At 38.5% G+C, this 22,273-nt stretch overlaps 2 protein-coding genes across 2 annotated transcripts; both read right to left on the reverse strand.

Moving 5' to 3' along the window:
• Positions 1-464: 464 nt before the first annotated feature.
• On the reverse strand, positions 465-2,704 carry LOC143449885 (toll-like receptor 2 type-2). The gene is made up of 4 exons (XM_076950214.1): positions 2,617-2,704; positions 1,587-2,427; positions 1,256-1,491; positions 465-1,045 (listed from the first exon to the last, which is right to left on the reverse strand). The coding sequence occupies exons 1-3, from the start codon at positions 2,702-2,704 to the stop codon at positions 1,263-1,265; spliced, it is 1,158 nt and encodes a 385-aa protein (XP_076806329.1). The 3' UTR covers positions 465-1,045; positions 1,256-1,262.
• Positions 2,705-16,910: 14,206 nt separating this feature from the next.
• Positions 16,911-20,610, reverse strand: LOC143450651 (fibrinogen-like protein A). Its single transcript, XM_076951286.1, has 6 exons — positions 20,086-20,610; positions 19,619-19,815; positions 18,584-18,680; positions 18,408-18,504; positions 18,132-18,266; positions 16,911-17,970 (listed from the first exon to the last, which is right to left on the reverse strand). The coding sequence occupies exons 1-6, from the start codon at positions 20,369-20,371 to the stop codon at positions 17,766-17,768; spliced, it is 1,017 nt and encodes a 338-aa protein (XP_076807401.1). The 5' UTR covers positions 20,372-20,610; the 3' UTR covers positions 16,911-17,765.
• Between the last annotated feature and the right edge of the window lie 1,663 nt (positions 20,611-22,273).

Below are 22,273 nucleotides of genomic sequence, written 5' to 3' on the forward strand. Positions count from 1 at the left end.
ACAACAATGATTGACTTGATCATATTTCTATGCGAAAGCGTCATGCGAATAAAGTGCACTGCAAAGAACCAGAAATTACTTCATTGTGTATATTGGTTCAAAATGTTTCGCTTTTAGTGATTTTTCATTGCAAATAAAACACACTCAGTGCAGAGAATAGAATAAATCAAAGTGTTTCATTCTTCATCAATAATTCTTTAGTTTAATAAAAGAATAAGTCTTCGGTAAAAACAATGCTTGATAAAGCTACTTTCCAAAATTTTCTATGTTAAATATTAGATGTCTATTAAAGGGTTGCGCAGGATAAACATCAAACTTTCTCTGGATCACAACTGCGGTTCATTAGAGTTCATGTTTATTGAACAGACAACATGGACAGCTTCATGCAAACACACCTCCTACTAGAGAGCGTCTTATATTCGACTTCATATGTGTAAACGACAACCGCATAACATCAGCAAAAACCGCAAAATAAAACCTTTTTCTGTGAATGTTACGTAAAGTGGCTTGCAATGAAAGTTTAAAACAAGGTTTGATAAAACCGTGTTTGCGACAATTACTGATACATTTTTGACAAAAATCTGCAAAATAATTGCGTGCGTTAATCGACAATGCTGGCCGCTGCATACGACGCAAATACGTCATATGGCTGGACGTTGGTTCTGCGTGACATTAGCACAAATTATCCCAGACCCAATATTCAAGACAGGTCAACAACGTTGATTGTTTAAAGTCATTTGCATAAGATCACGTCATCACAAGCAACACTGGGTCAACCGCGATTAAAATAGCTCTCTGTTTACGAATATGCAACTTCCTCGCGAGCTGAATCAAAGTAACTATGCACGTGTTCCATTTGCACAAGAATGTAAAACATAAGAAAATAATAAACTTTACAACGCTTTTAACTTGATGCTTCAAATTATACTTTTTACTTCAAATTATGAAAGAAACGAAAGTTTGATTAAGAAAAAAACATGATGGAAACATTATGTTGATTGAGTTCTGCTCATCGATTGGTCAATAACAAAGTGTCAATATCGACCTGTTTAACAACACAACAAAATCGTCAGGATAGAAAAATATTCGAAATGTAACATGATGTTTATCAAACGACAAAACTTTGCTTCGTCAATGAACAAATTCATAGTTTTGTTGGATCGTGTGAGCTTTGAAAATTATCAAAGCTTGTTCGAAATTTGATGTCTGTATAAATTTAAATTGATTTAACTTTCTACCATCTACAGTTCCTCACCAACCATTTAATCGTCCAGTGTGCTGCTGCTCGCGAAAGCAGTTCGCAGTGTTTCGAAGAACATCACCTCGTCATCATTTGTTTGATCGAATCTCAGGAAGTTGTAGAATTTTCGGTTGAAAGTTCGTTGGATTAATTCTGGAACGCGAGCTGCTTCTTCACCATGCCACTCCACTAATATCAGTTGATCTCTTCCAGCAGAATGTTGAAGTTCCTGAAGCGCCGGCAACACGAATCTGAATAATAAATTGTAAACGTAATTAAAACATTTGCATTGATATTATTGGTATTTCATACATCTCTATCCAAAACTTTATAACTACAAGTTTACTTGCAAGTCGGAGTGTCGCAAAAGTTGCCAGAAAATATGACGATTGTTTTCCGACTCTTCGTGATAAGACGGAGAAGATTTTCATTTGGAGACATACCAGCATCGATATCGCGACCAGCTAAGAGAAGTTCAATGGAAGGGTTCCCGTTAATCATCCCAGGTATCAGTTTATCATCCACCCAATCACCCAGTTCATCATTGCTGTGGTCAAAGAATACAAAAGCTTTCTTGCCTTCGTTTGTAGAATATCTTGAAGAAACATCGCTTGGTTTCAATGCTTGAACTCTGAAATATTCATTGACTTTTCGAAATATCAATCTCTTGAACCATTTGCTATAACCAACACTGCCGCATAACATGAATAATACAAAGAATATTGTGAATGCGATTGTGCACTTGAGATGTGTCTGCAAATCACACGATGTGTTAAATCCATATCGAGACACCGGGCGACGACGCAAATTCAGCGGGGAATGGCACGCCACACACGCGCCATAATATTGGTCAATGATCGAAGTGCATTCTGGATAAAATCCAGGAAGTTTGGTGTTGTCACTTGCATCAGAATTAAACCAACGATAAAATTCCTGCCACTCATGACAGAAACAATCGAGTTCGTTCCATCTTATGTCCAAATACTGAAGTGACTTCAACACATCTTTGGTAAAAATACTTGAGTCTAGTTGATTTATGAAGTTGTGACTGAGATCAAGGGTTTTAAGTTTCAAATGCAAAAAGAATCCTGGTTGAATAAACTTGATTTGGTTATGGGCGATAGTAAAATGTTTCAAGTTGGGGCAAATGGTCAAGTTTCCATTTAGTTCAATGATATTATTAAAATCTAAATTTAAGGAATGCAACTTGTTCAAGATTTTTAAAGATGTCGATGGAAATGTCGCCAAGTTGTTTTGACTCAAGTCCAAGATTTCAAGATGATTGAAACCTTGCAACAAATAATGCAAAATATACGAATCAATTTCGCAATTTCTAAGTACAAGGGATCTGAGTTTGGGCATAAACTTCAACAAACCTTTTCCTTTATATGTAGTTTTAATATTCAAATCATTTTGCGCTATATCAAGTTCCAACAGTGATGAGTTTTCGTCCAATTCACTCATCGTTTCCAAAAGTACAATAACTGTATACTCTGGCATCCAAAATTTTAACTTAATTTGGGCAGAAGGATTCAAATGTAACAGAAAAGTAAAATCAAGAGTTATGTCGGTGTCTTCCTCAACAAAGTCAATCCGACGAAGACTGGACAAGCTGCTGAAAGTGAAAGGGTCAATACTTCTAAAAGGATTATGGGACAGATCGATGCTGCACAAATTTATCAGGTGTTTCAAATCATCTGATCTTATCACTCTTATTCGATTTCGTGATAATGCAAGAATAGTTGTCGTCGATAACAGAAATTCTTTTTGTTCAGATATGGTTATAATTTGGTTGTTAGAATAATCAAGTAAACCGTTGTTGTCGCATTCCAAATCCGGTTTAAACGTTCATTTGTATTGTCCTGTTCGTGAATATTTCCTGGAAAAATAGAATGGTTTTGTAAAGTTTTTGCTTCTATAATTGGAGGTTTTCCTTTGCGCATAATATTGCCACGAAAAGTCAACTGATTGTTCCGTGACGCGACACCTGATCGAAAGACACTGTATCGAACGACACTTAATCGAACGACAGCTGATCGAAACGATAGTTGATCGAACGGCACTTTATCGAACCGACAGTTGATCAAACGACACTTTATCGAACCGACAGCTGATCAAAGCGACAGTTGATCGAATCGACTGTTGCTTCTCCCGCACACTGTCATAGCAAAACGTGGCGTACAGTTGCATTGTTTGCTGTAGAAAATTAAAATTTGGTGACTTTTCCTAAAAATGTTCAGCTATCTGTCCATGTTTGTTTGATAAAGTTGGATTTTGTAATTTTTGAGATATTGTGATATTTATATAATTTTGCTTTCTCCGCATTGAAGCGTAACGTTTTCGTTTACTCATTTACGCACCAATAACTTGACTAACTATTCTCTTTTGTTCTCTTCTCACAGCGGGGGCGCGGCGTAACAAAAAGAATTTCTAGAAATGTGTCACTTTTAGAAAAACCTAATTTACACTAATATCACTTTCTTTAGTTTTACAATTATGATGTATACAGGAAGCCAGATGATGTTTCTACTAACCTGTAAAAATCTCATCAGTGTACGACGCATAGTTTTCTAGTAATTAACAATTGCAAATGTGTGTGCGGGGTTGGCCACACCTAGTTTTTTTAGTAAACTCGCGAGCCTGGTTAGGATAGGGTTAAAAGATCCACAATTTATCGAAACAACTGACGATATGCACTGTTAAAAGCACGACAACTGACGAAGTGCACATTTCAATCGCATTCATTTAATTACAAGTTGTGTGCAATTGCTCGAAGATAACTTTTTATGTCAATATTCGTTGAGTCATAATTTTCGACTATGCTCTTCAGCCGTTGGTTGACAGCGTCGTAGCGCTTCTTCCGAGGTGGGCCAGCAATTCCAGCACTCAATTGCTCAATAAACATTTCGTTGGAACCTTGTTCCTGATTAATTTTTTTGACGAGTCTGCGAAGCGTCGGATGGGATATTGAGGCACGCTTGCTGAACGCATTGTGCCATCCTTCAATGCTATTATTCGTTCGTGGAAGGTCATCTTGAACCCGGTGGAAGACATTCCAACACCGGATAGGAAATAGAGGTTGACGACGATTCCTGCGACGCAGTCGTCCAATCCAAGTAGTTTCGAAATATTCAATGTATTCAGACAAGTGCTGCTCATCGTCCTCACTGAACGTGGCCAGGAAGTCCTCGAACCGTTGTACAACAAGAATTGAAAAAGCTGGGATAAAGACCACTTTCAAGAAGCTACTTTGTGTAAAAGTCAGGCAGCGATATGCCCCTTGCTATGAAATTTAGCCTTCAATTCCTTACTCTTTGTATCTATAACGACTAGTCTAGTCTACTTTACAGACAATCTCGTACTTAGTACGAGATACTGGTCTACCGCCTTAGCACCAGTTTTATGGCGTAACAATAGACTACTACGACATACTTATGGCGTAACACTACCACAATTTTTTCAAACAGAGCTAACACTGCAATTTGAAACTCAATAAGAAACGGCAGGCCGTATTCTTGTGATAACTTATTAATATGTTTCGGGCCGGCCGCCATGCGAAATCGTCAACTTTATGATACAAATCTAAAATATAGATATAAAATATAAATCGTCAACTTTATGATATATACATCACAATTCATTAATGTACACCATTACAAAGACCGCACATCACAATGGCTTATTGTCTCAATGTTTGAGAAACACGCAAAAATCTTGCTTGAACTGTCGGTTCGATAAAGTGTCGTTCGATCAACTGTCGGTTCGATAAAGTGTCGTTCGATCAGCTGTCGGTTCGATAAAGTGTCGTTCGATCATCTGTCGTTCGATAAAGTGTCGTTCGATTAAGTGTCATAGTACCGATTGTTCGAGGCACGGATGGATTTAAGATGACGTAATCCAGACCATGCATCAGAGGAAATGTGACGAACATTGCAGTAGGAGATATCGATCGTGGATAGATGAGTCAAGTTTGATAAATTAGCAAATGATTGATTGTCGATTTCATAGAATTGCACAGAATATAGGATTGTATTTACGGCTTTTTCGTCGTTCCCGAAATATATATTTTCAAGTGAAGACAAAGAAGCAAAAGTTTGTCCCAAACGAAGTAATTTGACTGCCGTTACAACTTTTGCTGATCCCGGATGAGCCGCGTTGTTTGTGGACAAATCAAAAAATCGTAGTTTTTGTAGATTGACCAAGTACGTTGGTTCGAATATCGTAAATTTTAAACTATTATAAGAAATATCCAGGATTTCAAGATTTTTGTTGTTTTTAAATATTCCGCTCGGTAAACACTGAACCGCGTTCCAGGAAAGATTGAGGTACTTGAGATGTGGGAGTGGATCAAACACACCGTCTTCTATAATTAGCGATTTGCGTGTGGCAATAGTAGCGAAGGTCAAAACTAATACTTCTAAACTTGTTGCATTCACAAAATCATTTTTTTTCACACGGCTTAAGGGATTCATACCAATGGCAAAAACTTTTAGTTGGTTTCCAAGTAAATATCCCGGTATCATTTTCCAATCGTTAATCTTCAAATCCAGAATTTGTAAACTGGAGGAGAATGACCGCGTGATTGTGAAGTTTTTTGGACATACGTTTCTATAACTAAAACAATTTCCCTCACTAAATAGAATGCTCAAGTTGGATAACAGTCTCAGTTGTGCGGTGACGTCACCAAGCAGGGTGAAAGATATGTCCAATGCTTTTATAGAAGTCGGTAGTTGTCGCGGAAACTCACGAAGATTGTTACCAGAAAATGTCAAGAATTTCAAATGAAGAAGATGTTGCAACGCGCCTGGTTCAATGTGTAGATCGCTATTGCACGGTGGCAGGTCGGCTTCAAAAGGTGCAGGTAAGCAATTTGCATTAAAAGTTAACCAAGTTATATTTGGATAAGAAAGAAAATCAGTCGCCCTAACTTGTCGAATCTCATTAAATCCGAGATCAAATGCTTCCACGTTAGTTGGCAAAGTTCGAGGAACCTCTGTTAGTCCGCGCCTCGAGCAATTAATGTAAATGAAATTGCGATCAAGCCAAGGAGCAATTTTTAAATACATCTCTCTTTCAACGACATCCGCCATCCGGGACGTGACGAACTTTGGCCGAAAATATATTCCAGGAACTTTGTCTAATTCATCGCAGGGATTCAAGACATTTCTTGACGATCCACGACAAAACAAAAGAAATTTCAACAACAATATAAGCAACCAGTCCATGTTAATTACCGGCGAGCACTTGCTACAAAGTTTCAAATACAAAAAAATACAATTAAGTTTCTTGAAATTATTACCTGAAATTTTATTGATTCTTAACTTCCAAAAATATTTTTCTCGGATATATGCGTCATAATGCTACACTGGAACTGCTAACTTAATATTTATCTTTATATGATTGCATCCTTCGTTTACTATGTATGATTTACAGTAGCTCACCTGGTTTGTTTGACCTCAAATAGGCCTTTAACTTAGTTTATCTCAAAACGATGCAACTCCAATTCCAAAGTTTGTTGCAAACGAATGTGCAACCCAACACTAAAACTAAATCCTATCTTACTTATTACTCTAAATAATTTCTTAATTTGACTTATGCTGGATAAAGTGTGGGGAATGCAGCCTTTTAAATAGATTTGTGCGTACTTTTAACTATTTGCTTGCCTCAGAAAAACATAACAGGAACAAAACCCAACCTCCATAAAGTTTTATCTAAGAGTCGCGACCTGACTGACTGCCGGTCAACTAAAGTGCGGCTTCGACTTAGAAAAGTTTCCTCACCTCTGCTTTTTGCGATCCGCTTATTTATTATTTTCATTTTGCTCTGCATAAATTTTATTTTATCCTAAAACTAGCAGCGTTCATTGTGACGTTATCTCAAAAGTATATTCATCTCGACGGATTATTTGTGATGTAATAATCGACACAACACAAGCAACAAGGAAGTGCTTGATATTATAACAAATTTGCATAGTTGGAAGCTCTATTGTATAAAGCTCAATGAAACTTCTGTTCCCAATGAACGAAACGCATAAGAAAGAAGTATCAAAATATTTTTTTTTCTATATTTCCTGAATTTAAAGCCCATAACGTAACATTCTGTCGCTAAATATTCATTTCTTTGGTATGTGTAATTATTTATGATTCACTCCAAAGAAAAGAAAATATACAAACGCTTTACGCTGCTTGTCCTAGTTGACCAATGGCCAGGACTCCAGTGACCATAGCTCGAGAACACAAACCGCTCCTCTGCTGCATGACTCATGACTCTGCTGAAGCAGACGAAGCGAAGTGTGAAGCAAGCGCAGAAAAGGCCGCTCGTCTAAATGCATCAAAAGTAACCGAAGTGACTCATCAAAAAGTCGAAGTGAGAGAATCGAAAGGATTCAAGAGTTCGATGTTAAAGTAAAAAAGTAGAAGAAGCCACTGTTTCTCGAATCCACTTTGCCGCCCTGCCCAAAAATGCCGACTATAACGCCACTTTGATGGCGCCAACACCAACAACGCCACTTTGATGAAGCCGACACTGTTCTAAAAAGCTTGGAGTTCGTTCCAAGGACTTTTAGAAACCGAGTGGGCGCTCTTGAAGAAGTTTAAAAAACACTGTTCTAGAAAGTTTATTCTAAGTTATTGACCGGATCGAAAAATAGATTTGGTTTCGTCAAAGTAGGATTGCTGTGATAGCGCTACTGTGGTTTATTCCCAGCAAAAATATTGCCACGGGTCACAGTTATAGCGATCAAGATATCTTAGAGAAAGATTTAAATCACTGCAAAATTCTAGCGGCGAGCTCGGCTTTACCGCCTAACAAATTGTTTCGTTTCCCTTCAATCGCTTGTACGTCGTGGACATACAACGTTTAAGGATCGAGCGTCAAACACCAAAAAAATGCCATAAAATCTTTGTTTGTTTTATTATAAAGTGAATTTACTAAAAGACTGATTACTCGAAAAATCTTCAATGGGGCTCTTTGAAACTTGCATGTTATTTTAGTATGCTTTGAACCTACCATCCATAAAATGCCATCAAAAAACCTGATTCAAACTTTTTTTACAGAGGCGCAAAATAAGCACTAGAATCTTTGGTGTAAGAAACCCAATTTTAGCTACTTTCATGCTAATTTTTGCCTAATTCTTCATGCGACCTGGGACATTGAAGCGCGCCAACTGCTAGGGTAACTCCCAGCCTAGAAAACAACACCAACCATGCTGCCTTCTGATTGGTCTAAATAGGTTTTTTAAAACCCTACGTAGGACGTCCAACAAATTCATAAAGATCTTAGTTCTAGGGGTTTCTAGGGTTCTGCCGCTTGCTTGAAAGATTCTCCACCCATTGTATTGGAAACCACTGGACTAAATAAACACTCCGGTAGATCGTAATCTTTTAACAAACATAATCAATGAAGACAGCACAGCAATGGTTAAATAAAAACAAAACTAATCAGCAAATGATCAGCCAAAATTGATCTTAAATACACTTACAATATCAGAACCATAAAATGTTTTCACTGACACTGCAACATCGCTGTTGCTCTTTTCAATCACGTTTTTATTAATTGTTTCCGGTAGCCAGATAAACATCCACGCTTACATGCTGACATCCATTCTTCATTTTTATTCTCAAATAAGTAAATCTGACCTAACTCAGCATTGGCTGGTTGTTTATTTGACAAATGTCTTTTGTCAGGATTAAGGAGAATGTTCGTTGCTTTTGCAACAGTAAGCTGGTTAGCCGTTTCATAAACTACTGACATTTTTTTTATATAACTTAGGCTAATTTATATTCAGATTAGTCATGTTATATCTAAATCAGAATAATAACAACAATTTATATTAAAGACACATAAATAAAAAATTGGTCATGCCACGAAATGATTACTCAAAATTTTCAACCTTGCACAGACGATCTATGGATTGTGTCGTGTCCAGCTTTTACCCGGTGCTGTCTATAATTTACGCCTATCCAGGCTATAGATGCCTACAACTGTACCACTTAAGCCTAACCCAAAACCCTTCAATGAACGTTTATCCAAAATACATCATTTAAGTCTATCCCAAAATCCACGGACGTCGTTGCATGTCCCATCATTCAGCATATGACCCCAAAACTGTCCATGCTTGGACGCTTACACCATATCCACTATTTAAGATTTTAAGCCTATCCCAAAACCGTCCATGGACACTTTCCTCATATCCACTATTTGAGCCTATCTCATAACAGTGGATGGACGCTTTCCTCATATCTGCTATTTAAGCTTATCCCAAAACCGTCCATGGACGATTAAGCGAAAACGTCGGTTTTGCGTAAAACCGTCCGTGGACGCTTACGCAAAAATCGTCCATTTTCAACCGTCCATGGACGCTTTGTTGCAAAACAACAAATTTAAGTGTTTTCCAACAACCTTCCATGGACGATTAAGCGAAAACGTCGGTTTTGCGTAAAAGCGTCCATGGACGCTTACGCAAAAATCGTCCATTTTCAACCGTCCATGGACGATCCGCCGATTGCGTCGTGTCCAACTTTTACCCGGTGCCATTTTCGCACGTCTTAAGCGTTTGCTGCATTTTCCCGCTCATGGTTTGTTGGTGGAATTGTTATCTTATTAAGCATTTCATTTTTCGTTTTCCAACAGACAATGACGAAATACAATATTCCACACTGGATAATGTGTGGCACTGTAGCACATTAATTCACGCTCATTTTATGCCCCACAGCAGCAATATGTGCACATGCATTTTAGAAAAATGCATCCGCTCCAACATTTTGTATTAAAAACAAACCTTTTCATATTTGTATTTAAACAAATGACGACGAGACGTTGCATTCGAAATTTTGAAAATCTGACAATTGCTAGGCCTAGGCACCTCGCATCATAGCAAACCTCAAATTTCCAGAAGACTCTTTCTGATTGTCTTTTTTGTTTATTTTTTGCAAATCTGAAATCGACTTCCTTGGATCCCTTAATGTGCTTCTTTTTACTGTAAGTTCCTTGTCTGATCCAAGCTTCCAAAATTATTTAACATTCCCTTTCACTGCATCACCTTCTCCTTCCTTCTCTGTTCTTTGCTATTTAAAAAAAATATTCTTGCGTTTGTAGTAAACACAGCAAGTAATTTTATAGCCTAGAAACTGATCGCAGCGTCAATGAGTCCGGGTTAAATTGTCTAAAACTTTTTTGCAGATAAACAATTCCAACCACAGTAACATTTTTATTGACATGTTTATTAAGTTTCCATCGCATAACAGTTCCAATTCCATGCTGGAACTAGAAGACAAAACGATTTAGTACAGAGAAATAGAGCTTTCAATCGTTCGTCTGTTGTCAGATTGCTTGGCCTGGGCTGACTTATTTAGGCCTGTGAGGAATTCAGGATATACTATACCAGGGGTGGCCAGACCTGCTTCATGCTCGAGCCGCATATAACAAATTCCAGTTTTAAAAGAGCCACAACACAAACACAATAAAAAACACGAATTTATTCACTCACAACGAAGTGTAGCTATTGATTAACATTAGTGCTGCGTGATACTATGAGTCTCCAACTGGACTTCACCAAATCTTTTTGCAATTATTATTATAACCGTAACCAAGACTTAAAACTAGGTCAGCCCTGACGCACAGCTTCAATCTGACAGTTTACTTAACTACAGTGTACAAGTTAGCACACTTCTGTACAATAATGTACTTTTTGGAGTGTAATTTGATTATTACTAACAATGAGTCCATTGTTACTACGTGTGATAGAACGCATTGTTTCATAATCTGATCAAACAACTCTTCTAGACCTGGAAAATTGCATGTCTAATTCATCGATGCTAATTCATTAAAGAGCCGCATGCGGCTCAAGAGCCTCAGTTTGGCCACCCCTGTACTATACCATTAAAAACGCATTTGTTTGCAAGAGACTCTGGTTGCGCATATGTAGTGTTTGTCGCGTCACACACAAGGATTGCACACAACAAGCTTTATTAGTGCTCAAGGGCTCTCTGCCCTTCAAACACGTGTATCGTATAAATATACAGGTATCATAGAAATCATACACACAACTCTATAGACAAATAACACTACATTTTACACTACACTACACTACACCCCCTTTTCAAGTGATAGAACAAAATAATGCAAGGAAAACACGTCACCACAGCACTTCATAAAGGATCAGAAGCAAAGGCTTTGCAACCTGGTCGAGTGCGATACACTTCGTCATCAGTTACTCTATAATTGTTATTGGAAGATGACGGTATTGGCTGCAAATCTTTACGATTACGTCGCAGTAAAGAGTTATCGCTTTCTAAATTATAGGAACGTGGCGTATTAGAACATAACACTTTACGAGGCCTTGGAACAATATCATTCTCAACTGTGACCCATGCGTATGTTCCCGGTGATAGAAACGGTAAATTACGCGCACGGTGACGCTTGTCAAAGTGCCTTTTTTGTTGATCTTTGATGGAGTGATCTATGAGAACAAACTCGTTGAGATATGACCAGTTTGGAATAAGTGTGGCTGGTGAAACAGGTACAGTGGTCCTCAGTCTTCTTCCTATCAACAATTCCGCTGGACTCCATCCGCACTGCAGTGGAGTTGATCAGTATGACAGCGGTGTCAGGTATGGAACCTTCGATTTCATTACAGTAGGTTTAACCTGTATTCGGTACTTTTCGCCTAATTTTCCCAAACCTGCAAAAAGCAATGGAAAATCTTGGGTATAGTTTTTTATGTGGTCGACAGTGTTAACGTGGTAGATTGCATGCAAGGCTTTGATGGCAGGCCACCCTAAGAGAGGTTGTTTGATTTTTGTTGACGTAGATGTCTTTCTCCACGAAAGCATTTTTTAACCGTAGCTTCGCATGGAACTTCCCTTTGACCTTGAACTTGATGTTGCTTGACCTTACCAGCATCTGTTCCACCTGATTCACAACCACAACAGGAATGGACTCAAATTCGTTTTCCCCAATCGCTGTGATATCAGAACCTGTGTCGATACGAAACTGAAAACAAACATCGTTAATGGAAACCTGTGCGTTCGGGGCATCCTCTATGAGTCTATGACATCATCGACATGCATTCTCCCCAGAAACAAGGTTTTGTTCTTCCTATTCATCAGCTTCACCCTATCGATGCTACGGTTCTTTGCCATACTCACTTGACGGAAATGTCCCTTTTTTCTACAGGTAATGCACGTTGAACTTCTCCCGGGCAGTCCTTTCGTTGATGTTTTACCTTATTATCGCACCACAGGCAACCGGAGACGTTGATTTCAACCGTGACCCGACACCTAATCGAAAGACACTTTATCGAACGACAGTTTATCGAACGACAGTTTATCGAACGACACTTAATCGAACGACAGTTTATCGAAACGACAGATGATCGAACCGACAGTTGATCGAACGACACTTTATCGAACCGACAGTTGATCGAACGACACTTTATCGAACCGACAGTTGATCAAAGCGACAGTTGATCGAATCGACTGTTGCTTCTCCCGCACACAGTCATAGCAAAACGTGGCGTACAATTGCATTGTTTGCTGTAGAAAATTAAAATTTGGTGACTTTTCATAAAAAATGCTCAGCTATCTGTCCATGTTTGTTTGGTAAAGTTGGATTTTGTAATTTTTGAGATATTGTGATATTTATATAATTTTGCTCTCTCCGCATTGAAGCGTAACGTTTTCGTTAATTCATTTACGCACCAATAACTTGACTAACTATTCTCTTTCGTTCTCTTCTCACAGCGGGGGCGCGGTGAAACAAGAAGAATTTCTAGAAATGTGTCACTTTTAGAAATACCTAATTTACACTAAATTCACTTTCTTTAGTTTTACAATTATGATGTATACAGGAAGCCAGTTGATGTTTCTACTAACCTGTAAAAATCTCATCAGTCTACGACGCATAGTTTTCTAGTAATTAACGATTGCAAATGTGTGTGCGGGGTCGGCCACACCAAGTTTTTTTAGTAAACTCGCGAGCCTGGTTAGGATAGGGTTAAAAGATCCACAACTTATCGAAACAACTGACGATATGCACTGATAAAAGCACGACAACTGACGAAGTGCACATTTCAATCGCATTCATTTAATTACAAGTTGTGTGCAATTGCTCGAAGATAACTTTTTATGTCAATATTCGTTGAGTCATAATTTTCGACTATGCTCTTCAGCCGTTGGTTGACAGTCTAGTCTAGTCTACTGTACAGACAATCTCGTACTTAGTGATTCTCGTGCGTATTCTTGTGATATCTTATTAATATGTGGGCGGGCCGGCCGCCATGCGAAATCGTACACTTTATGATACAAATATAAAATATAGATATAAAATATAAATCGTCAACTTTATGATGGAAATATAAAATATAGATATAAAATATAAATCGTCAACTTTATGATATATACATCACAATTCATTAATGTACACCATTACAAAGACCGCTCATCACAATGGCTTATTGTCTCAATGTTTGAGAAACACGCAAAAATCTTGCTTGAACTGTCGGTTCGATAAAGTGTCGTTCGATCAACTGTCGGTTTGATCAACTGTCGGTTCGATAAAGTGTCGTTCGATCGGCTGTCGGTTCGATAAAGTGTCGTTCGATCAACTGTCGGTTCGATTAACTGTCGTTCGATAAAGAGTCGTTCGATCATCTGTCGGTTCGATTAACTGTCGTTCGATAAAGTGTCGTTCGATAAAGTGTCTTTCGATAAAGTGTCATAGTACCGATTTCAACAGTTGTTCTCCTCCAGTTGTGGGATGCATGTATTGTTGTGTTGGTCGTCTGCGTCTTTCGCGAATATTATCGACCTCTAAACTTCTTTCCGGAATACGGAGAGATTTTTGCTGATACCAGATGACTCGGTGTTGCGAAAAATATTAATTGCATTTTCTAACGTCAGATCTGAGTGCATATGCAGGCGTTCAGATAGACATGAGTCTAAAGTGCCTATTACAATCCTATCCCTAATCATCTCGTCACGAAGGGCTCCATAATTACAACTTTCTGATAGAGTGCGCAAAGAAGTAATGAATTCTTCCACTGGTTCGTGGGACAACTGCACTCGTCTATTAAAGACGGTACGTTCATAAATAATGTTACGACGTAGATTAAAATATTGATCGAAGCGCTCTTTTACGCCATTGTATGAACCCAGGTCCTCTTTAGATTGGTGAAACGAAGCTAAAATATCGTCACCCTTGCTTCCCAAAAGATGTAGCAAAAGATTCACTTTTTTCTCTTCTGACTCGTCGCAAAGCTTTGATGCTTGCCCTTTGACCTTTTGAATCGACGAATCCACTTGTTCCATTCGTCTGATGCACTGAAATCGAAGCATTCGTGTCGAGACTTGAGAGATTTGAAAAAACATTTGTTTCTGAACGGCTCAGTCCTACTGCTGCCACCATGTAGTGTTTGTCGCGTCACACACAAGGATTGCGCACAACAAGCTTTATTAGTGCTCAAGGGTTCTCTGCCATTCAAACACGTGTATCGTATAAATATACAGGTGAAGCTCGTACCCATAGATATCATACACACAACTCTATAGATATACAACTCGTCACTGTTATTGTCTCGTGAAAGCAAAATACAACACGCAAAGATTTGGTAAAGTTTTCAAAACTTCCTCGTGCATTTGCTGATGTTTTATTCTTGAAATGATAAACGTAGATAGACGTCATCTGCTCTGCTTATTTGACCATGACTAATACATTCGCTTCACGAAAGCAAACGTTTTGCTTCAAAGCTCACACTTTTAATCTTTACTTGTGTGTAGGCTTATACCATCCAACAGGCACTCCACCTGTCAATATATCTGAAATCTTAGTTCAGTTTCGTATAGAACTATAATTGCTATTGTACATCGCAAAAAATAATATGAGTTTGTATTTGAATTTTTCACTACTATGCATTTTCTGTTGATTTTGATAAGATATTGCGTATGGATGACCTCAACGCTGATTGACGTTTATCGGCTTGTGAACAAGTAGATTACTTTAAAACAGGGGTGGGCAAACTTTTTGTACTGAGGGCCGCATTAGAAAAAATGTTGCAGCCGGCGGGCCGCACACTCTCATTACAAAGTAGGAAAATTTATCCGGTGTGTAAATAAACGCATATTCATATTAAACACAATTTTTGCATTTCACACTCAGTTACGTTTAAAGCTACGCAATCTTCATCACAGAGGCCTACGGTAGCCGCTACCGTATTTGTATTTTATGATCAAACAATTGAATCAAACAATGCGCGAGAAGTGTACGGCTAGTAGCTGAAAGCATGTTGCAATACATGCGCGACTGACGTGTGTGTGTTTACGGGTTCCACGACAATTAACCGTGGGAAATTGACCGCGAATAAACTCACCGGGGACAACTGACCGGGGGACAACTGATCGTGACGTAAATTTACCTAGAACCAATTGACCTTAAATCATATTATCACTTAAATCATATAATTTGAATAAAAAACAATGCTAATTTGCGTAAAAAATAAAAATAAAATGCGTAGCGGTTGATTTGTGTCGCCGGCCAATTTGTTGCCGGTCAGTTGACCACGACGAATTGTCGCCGGTGAATTTGTTTACGGTCAATTGACGTGATTTCGTGTTTACGCACTGAAAGTGAAGAGAAAAACACACTCGTAAAGGGAATAATATTTTGTCATGTAACCTGTTTAATTAAAACAATAAGTGATGAGTAGGAGTTTCTGCAAGTGCCGGCGGGCCGTAGTTTGCCCACCTCTGCTTTAAAAGATCATTTAAGGCCTATATTTTTCAACAAACTAAAGATGCGTGGAACCACAGAAATCAACAGACCGACAAAAGTGCAACGAAAAATGCAATTAAACAAAGAAAGTAATAAATTCTATTATACATGAATAAAGTGGGATCACGTGAATTGACCGTGAACAAATTCACCGGCGACAACTGGTAGTGGACAACTGACCGGCAACAAATTGGCCGGCGATCAAATTAACCGTGACGTAAATTGGCCGGCCATGAAATTAACCGTCGATAAATTGGCCGGCGATCAAATTAACCGGCGACAAATTGGCCGTCAAAAGGTCAAAATTCTAATTCACTATCTAGTCGCGCATCAGCTTTAATCCCAGCCAATTTAGTATGTGTATTGCAGTCAAGGTTGCCACTCGTAGGGTTTGTTGGCCCCTTGTAGGGTGTAGGGTGACCCTACGGGTTTTTCACCTTTATTCAGCTCCGACGAGACCCGCCATATTCACATGACTTCTGGAAGGTCCATGTTCGGGTGTTAAATGGCGACGCCAGAACCAACAACAAAGTTGAAGGTCACCACAATCTAATAAACAAGATGTTATCAATGCAACACCCAACCATTTGGAAATTTATAGAAGCTTTGAGGAAATTGCAGAACATAAACAAAAACAAGATTGAGGCGCTCTGTGCCCAAGGGCCTCCTGCCAAAAGGAGAAAATACAAGGATCTGGATGCGCGACTTCAAACCATCGTTGAAGATTTTGCAAACCGTGACATATTAGATTTTCTCAGAGGCATCGCCCACAACCTACAATTTGCGCAATAAACTTCCTTATTTGTCAAATAACAGTTTGTGTAAATTTTAGTGCCCTTATTATGTAGTGTCATATGTGTTTTGCAGTGAACTTCTTTTAATGTTGTTACTCGTATTTCTCGTATTTCCGGAAATATTTCTGTTTATTTCAATAAATGTTTCAATGTGTATTGAAATAAAAAAAAAATTTTGTTAAAAACAAAGGAAATAGTTACAAACAAATATTTACTTTACATATCATATACTACCATCAACTTAAACACAATAATTTAGCACTTGCACGGTCAATTTACCACGGTCAATTTACCTCCCGGTCAAACTTTTGATAATTCATTAAATCAAGGGAATTTATTACTCTGATAATCATTTTAATGCTGGAATACCAACTTTGTGGGCTGGCATAACATAAGTTGCTAATAAAACACTTTTCATCACATTTATCAATAATATAGCAGTTTTGCATGCAATTGACAACGTGACATGACAATTAGCGACTATGGCGGCTAACGGCTAAAGAAAATCAGCAAAATTCCCAGCCCTAGTAAAAACAACGCGAATATATACACGTGGAACGTATAATTGATTGATGGCGTGGTGCCAAATTTGTACAGGGCATTGTGACGTAAACATGTCGCATGTCTCAGAGTTTATCTTCCTACAAATTTCTTAAGGTTTGTTTCGTTATTTTTAAGTTAAATTTGTATCTTTGAGTTGAATACGACGGCAATCTCCAAGGTTTTGAATGAAAAACTTACACTGAGTCATGCGACATCTGCACGTCACAATGCCCGAGACAAATGTATATAACAACCGCATAATGACGTGCAGTATAACGGATTGACGGAATTAATGTATTATGACGTAACAGAGGTGGCAATTTATAGTCACAGTTTTACAAACATACACGTGGCTACTTATAGTTAAAGTTTGCTGCGTTGCCGGTCTAAATACAGTTCAATGTTTACTTGGTTGGTTAAAATCAACTCATGGATTTCATTCTTTCGCAACGAAGTTTCATTTTAGTTTCTTTAAGAGGTTCAATCCCTCCCTTCCAATGATACCAAATAATTCCATGATGACCTCCACTTGATTGACGCATCCAGACTCCATTGAGCGCTGAATGGAAGCAGTCAACAAACCACCATCCCTGAGATCCTCCAAAGTAAGTTGCGCAGTTTGCACGACTAATATATTGAAATATGAAAGATTAAAATTACTTTGTTGCATCTATTTATATTCTATCTTATACGTTACTGGCAGGATATAACTGAAAATCCTACTGAAGTTGTGGCGCTTAATGTTTATTAAGTTGAACATATTTGTTTCTGAACATAAGATGACGTACGCCCAGGAATCGTTGTCACTATCTTCTGTCGAGAATGGGCGACCATTGCTATATCTTAAACTGTCTCCTGCAATTCCGCTGTATCCGGAAACACGAAGCCGATATAAATTTTCAGCAGATTCGATCGAAAACGAGCTGCAAAAACAACCACTTGCTTTAAAAGGTTCAAATCCATCGAGTTAAGTTGTAATTTACTCAACAAAGATTTACGTTGATATAATAAATGTAAGATTTTTAACATCTTTGTTCTTTATGTCACAACAATCGTCTTATGACCTATAATCGGCGTGACGTTGGTTTCCATCGAAATCCCACAGCTCTATCTTGAGTCTGCATCCTCCTCCACGCGTCATCCTGTGGATGTTGTCGAGTCCTATAAGTAATGAAGCACGAATAATAGAACAAAAATCATCAAAATAAAATGCGTTTAAGTTGAACAAACTTCGTCTTACCAAGCCAAAATTCCCCGTGAATCTGGCCAAAACCGTTCGCGTAGTCGTCCCATGGTCGACTAAAATTCACACTTCCGTCAATTCTTCTTTGAAAAATCTGTTGGTGATTTTATTTTACATTTTAGCACAAGTGTAATACGTTTAATTTATATGTTTAAATAATCTTCAGTTTATTACGTCATAATACAAGAAGTACGGCAATATTTACACTTAGCTCACAATACGCAAGATAGGCTATATCTTGTCAAGTTGGATCTCTTATTCCAGTGGCATGTTCATATTTTTGCTAAACATTTGAAGTTAAGAAAAGTTTAAACTTATATTGTAGGTAGCTGTTTGCTGCAGGTGATTTGGGTGAAATAAATCAGGTTTAGGTGGCGCTGGTTGAATTTCGCCCGTTTTCACTGCAAGCGACTTATGCAGTTCAATGCAATTGTTTCGCATGCTGCATAAACGAAGCGAATTAGACACAACAATAATGTTGGCTTGCGACACAGTAATTATTATCGTATCAGTCATTTTTATGCATCGTGGCATGCGAGCCAATGTGGGCTTATGATCGGCTCTGCACAATCGCACACGACTAACACTCCCACAGCAATCATTGTTCCATTGTTGCGGATAGTTGCATTAAACTTACAAATACACGGTTATATTAAACAGTTTTCAACCCAATTGTTTGAGTTTGTCGGTAAGCGTTTTCGAATCAACCGCAAGTTGGCAAACAACCTTCATTCAATGTTTTGGGAATTAAATTTCAGAAAAGTGGAAAAAGTAAAATTTAAAAAAAGCGCGAATGCGTGTGAAAACAAATTCATTGTCGCTTGTGTTTTCTTACATTCTTGCTACAATGCAAATGAATAGTACACAACGCATTGCCGCCTTGAAGTCCACACAACTTGATAACTATCGCTTCAATACTACACAGTAAGTGTATATACTTCTATATATGCTTTTATACCTTTCAATACTACTATAAGTTCAATATAATTTGTAAGCTATTCCACTTATAACTGTGGTAAATATTTCACTCACCGTCCATCCATCCTCGCAGTAAACTTCAACACCATTCGTCAAATTGTGCGGACCGTTGCTTGATGACGTAGAACATGACGTAATTCTAGATGGTGTTGTCGTCGCCACAGTGCTGGTTACAGTAGATGGTGTTGTCGTGGCAACTGTGGTAGTAGCCATGGTCGTGGTACTGAGAGGTGTAAGAAGCTCCTCGATTTCTGGAAACAATATTTTGTTGTAAACAAGATTGAACTTTTCCAGTAAAGTTCCAGTTAAACCTCGATCGTATTAAGCAATAAACAAACAATTAAACAAGACAACAAGCATAGACCTTAGCGTATGAGTTCTATATAATTGTTTACGCGTAGATCGTAAAATGTCTGTAGTCCACATCTTTTGGTTTGGTTGGTTTATTGCGGAGTTCTTTATGCTCGCAGGAGAAATGACGATGATTAAAGTAATCAATCTATGATCAGAAATCAACTTACTTGCTAGTCTGCTGACTATGTCGGTTCCTAGCGACCCCAGAGCGCACGATTCTCCTTGCATTCCCTTCTGTCCAACTCCTCCGGGTTCTCCTTTAGCTCCTGGATCCCCCTGAGCTCCAGGAATTCCGGATTTTCCGGATCTGCCAACATCACCTTTGTCTCCTTTCTGCATGCTTGAATTGACGACGTCATCATCACAGATAGTGGTAAAGACTTGACAACATTGTTGCGAGTAGGTCATCATGACGAAACAAGCCAATGGTAACAGAAGAATCAATCCTCTCATGGTTGACTATGAAGATCTTCCGTTGAAGTTGACGATATGAAATCCCACCAAATCGCTGCTCTGTATATAGCCGTCTGTTGAAGCTCGTGGCTTCCAAGATGACGTAAAAAGGTCTCGGAAATAAGGTCGTCAAATTCGAAGATCACGTCATCATGGCGCCTTATCCAGACCAAAACTATGTTGTTCATGAACACAAAAGCAGTAAAAAGAAAGAAAGGAAGTGAGAAAGTTTTACGTCAAAAAATGTGAGAAAGTTGCGCAAATTACTTGTTTTATTTTCGGGTCATGCTCAAAACAGATTCATTGACGTAATAAGTTGATTGTTTTCCGGGAATATTCACAAATACATTTCCAACAACTTTGCTTGTGACGCAAGATTGCTTATCCAATCATAGTCTGGCTCCGGTTCTGCATCATCACAAGCTGATATGACGCAATCCAACTCATTGTGACGTTATTTTTGAACATTATGGAAAGTTGAATTGCTTTGAAAACGATAGGAATAAGTTTGATTGTTATTATCAGGTTTCATTATTAACTTTTCTTGGCTACAAAAACCCACTCGAACGTCAAATAACGAGATTCTTATAGTTTCGTATTACAGTGATATTGGCAAAGAAAGCATCTTCCAATTTCTTTACGAGATGTTTTTTCAGCAACGTAGCAAATTATTTCCTCAAGTCAACGAATATGTTTTTGCTGGCAATTGTTCTATTGCTGTGCTATGTTTTGTTTCAGAACATCTCATTGGTTAATTGCTTGCTAAGAACACCAACACCTGTTAAACGATGCAATTTCGATTCAATCATTTGGATTAGAAACACAAATTGTGGAAATATATCACTTAAGTTTACATGACACGCAAAATCCTATTTGAGGCGGCAAGGGTCGGCTTGCTTAGTGGGTATTTCTTGGGCACATGAAGCTTGTGTTTAGGTTACATGCTCGGTCGCTTAAAACGGATAAAAAATATTTTATTCCGGCTGATGGTGGTTTCGACTTAGGTAACTCCCCATAACCATATAAGCCGGTTTAGTAAATTGACTTTTATAGCACTTGTTTGTATGCTCAAAGCTCTGACGACGTCCGAAATAAATGGCGTAAAACTTTGCATGTGTAACGGATATGTCCGTAGTACACTGTCAGGTTCTTATCGAGGTAACGGCAGCCGCAACAACCGCGCTTTCTTCAGTCGCTACTGCAATGACTCGCACGGTCAATCCCACCATTTAGTAAAACGGGAACAACGAGTAGAAAGTTAACTGCGCGCTGGGATGTCAACTAAAATACTCGTCCATGGGCCACAACTAAGGAAACGTTTCTACCCAAGCCAGTCACATCTCGAATCCTTCCTATCAAAGTCAGTCACCCTTCCCGTTTGAACATGCGGCACCTCGACCTAATCAACCGAAGAGAGAGAATGAAATCAGACTTACGACCTTAGGAGTTAGACCCAAGCAAATGAGACTTGCGTTAGAACAAAACAAACGGTACAGTGCAGGGATGGCGAACCACTGACCTGCCTTATTAGTGACCCACTTGTCGTTTCAAAAATTATAACAAAATATGAACAAATGTTTCAGTGACAAACGTGGTAGTAAATATTTGCATCAAGGCCCAGCCTAATTTTAATCTAGTACCGGACTGAATTTCCGTACAGCACGCTGGCACTACTACTCTGCCCGAAGTATTGCGTTATCATGCCTAGTCTGGGCGTTTATGAGGTAACAAAATATAGTGCTGTTCATTGTTAGCAAATAATTTTGTTGATTTCTACCCTTTATAGTGATTGCCTGATGACGTTTAGGATTTCTCATGAACTTCATAAAATCAAGGACCGGGAATCGCCTCAGCCCAGATATAAGGCTGCAGGTTAAGCTGAAAAATACACATTACCAGCCC

Source organism: Clavelina lepadiformis, chromosome 3, assembly GCF_947623445.1.
Source record: "Clavelina lepadiformis chromosome 3, kaClaLepa1.1, whole genome shotgun sequence".
NCBI classification, from domain to species: domain Eukaryota; kingdom Metazoa; phylum Chordata; class Ascidiacea; order Aplousobranchia; family Clavelinidae; genus Clavelina; species Clavelina lepadiformis.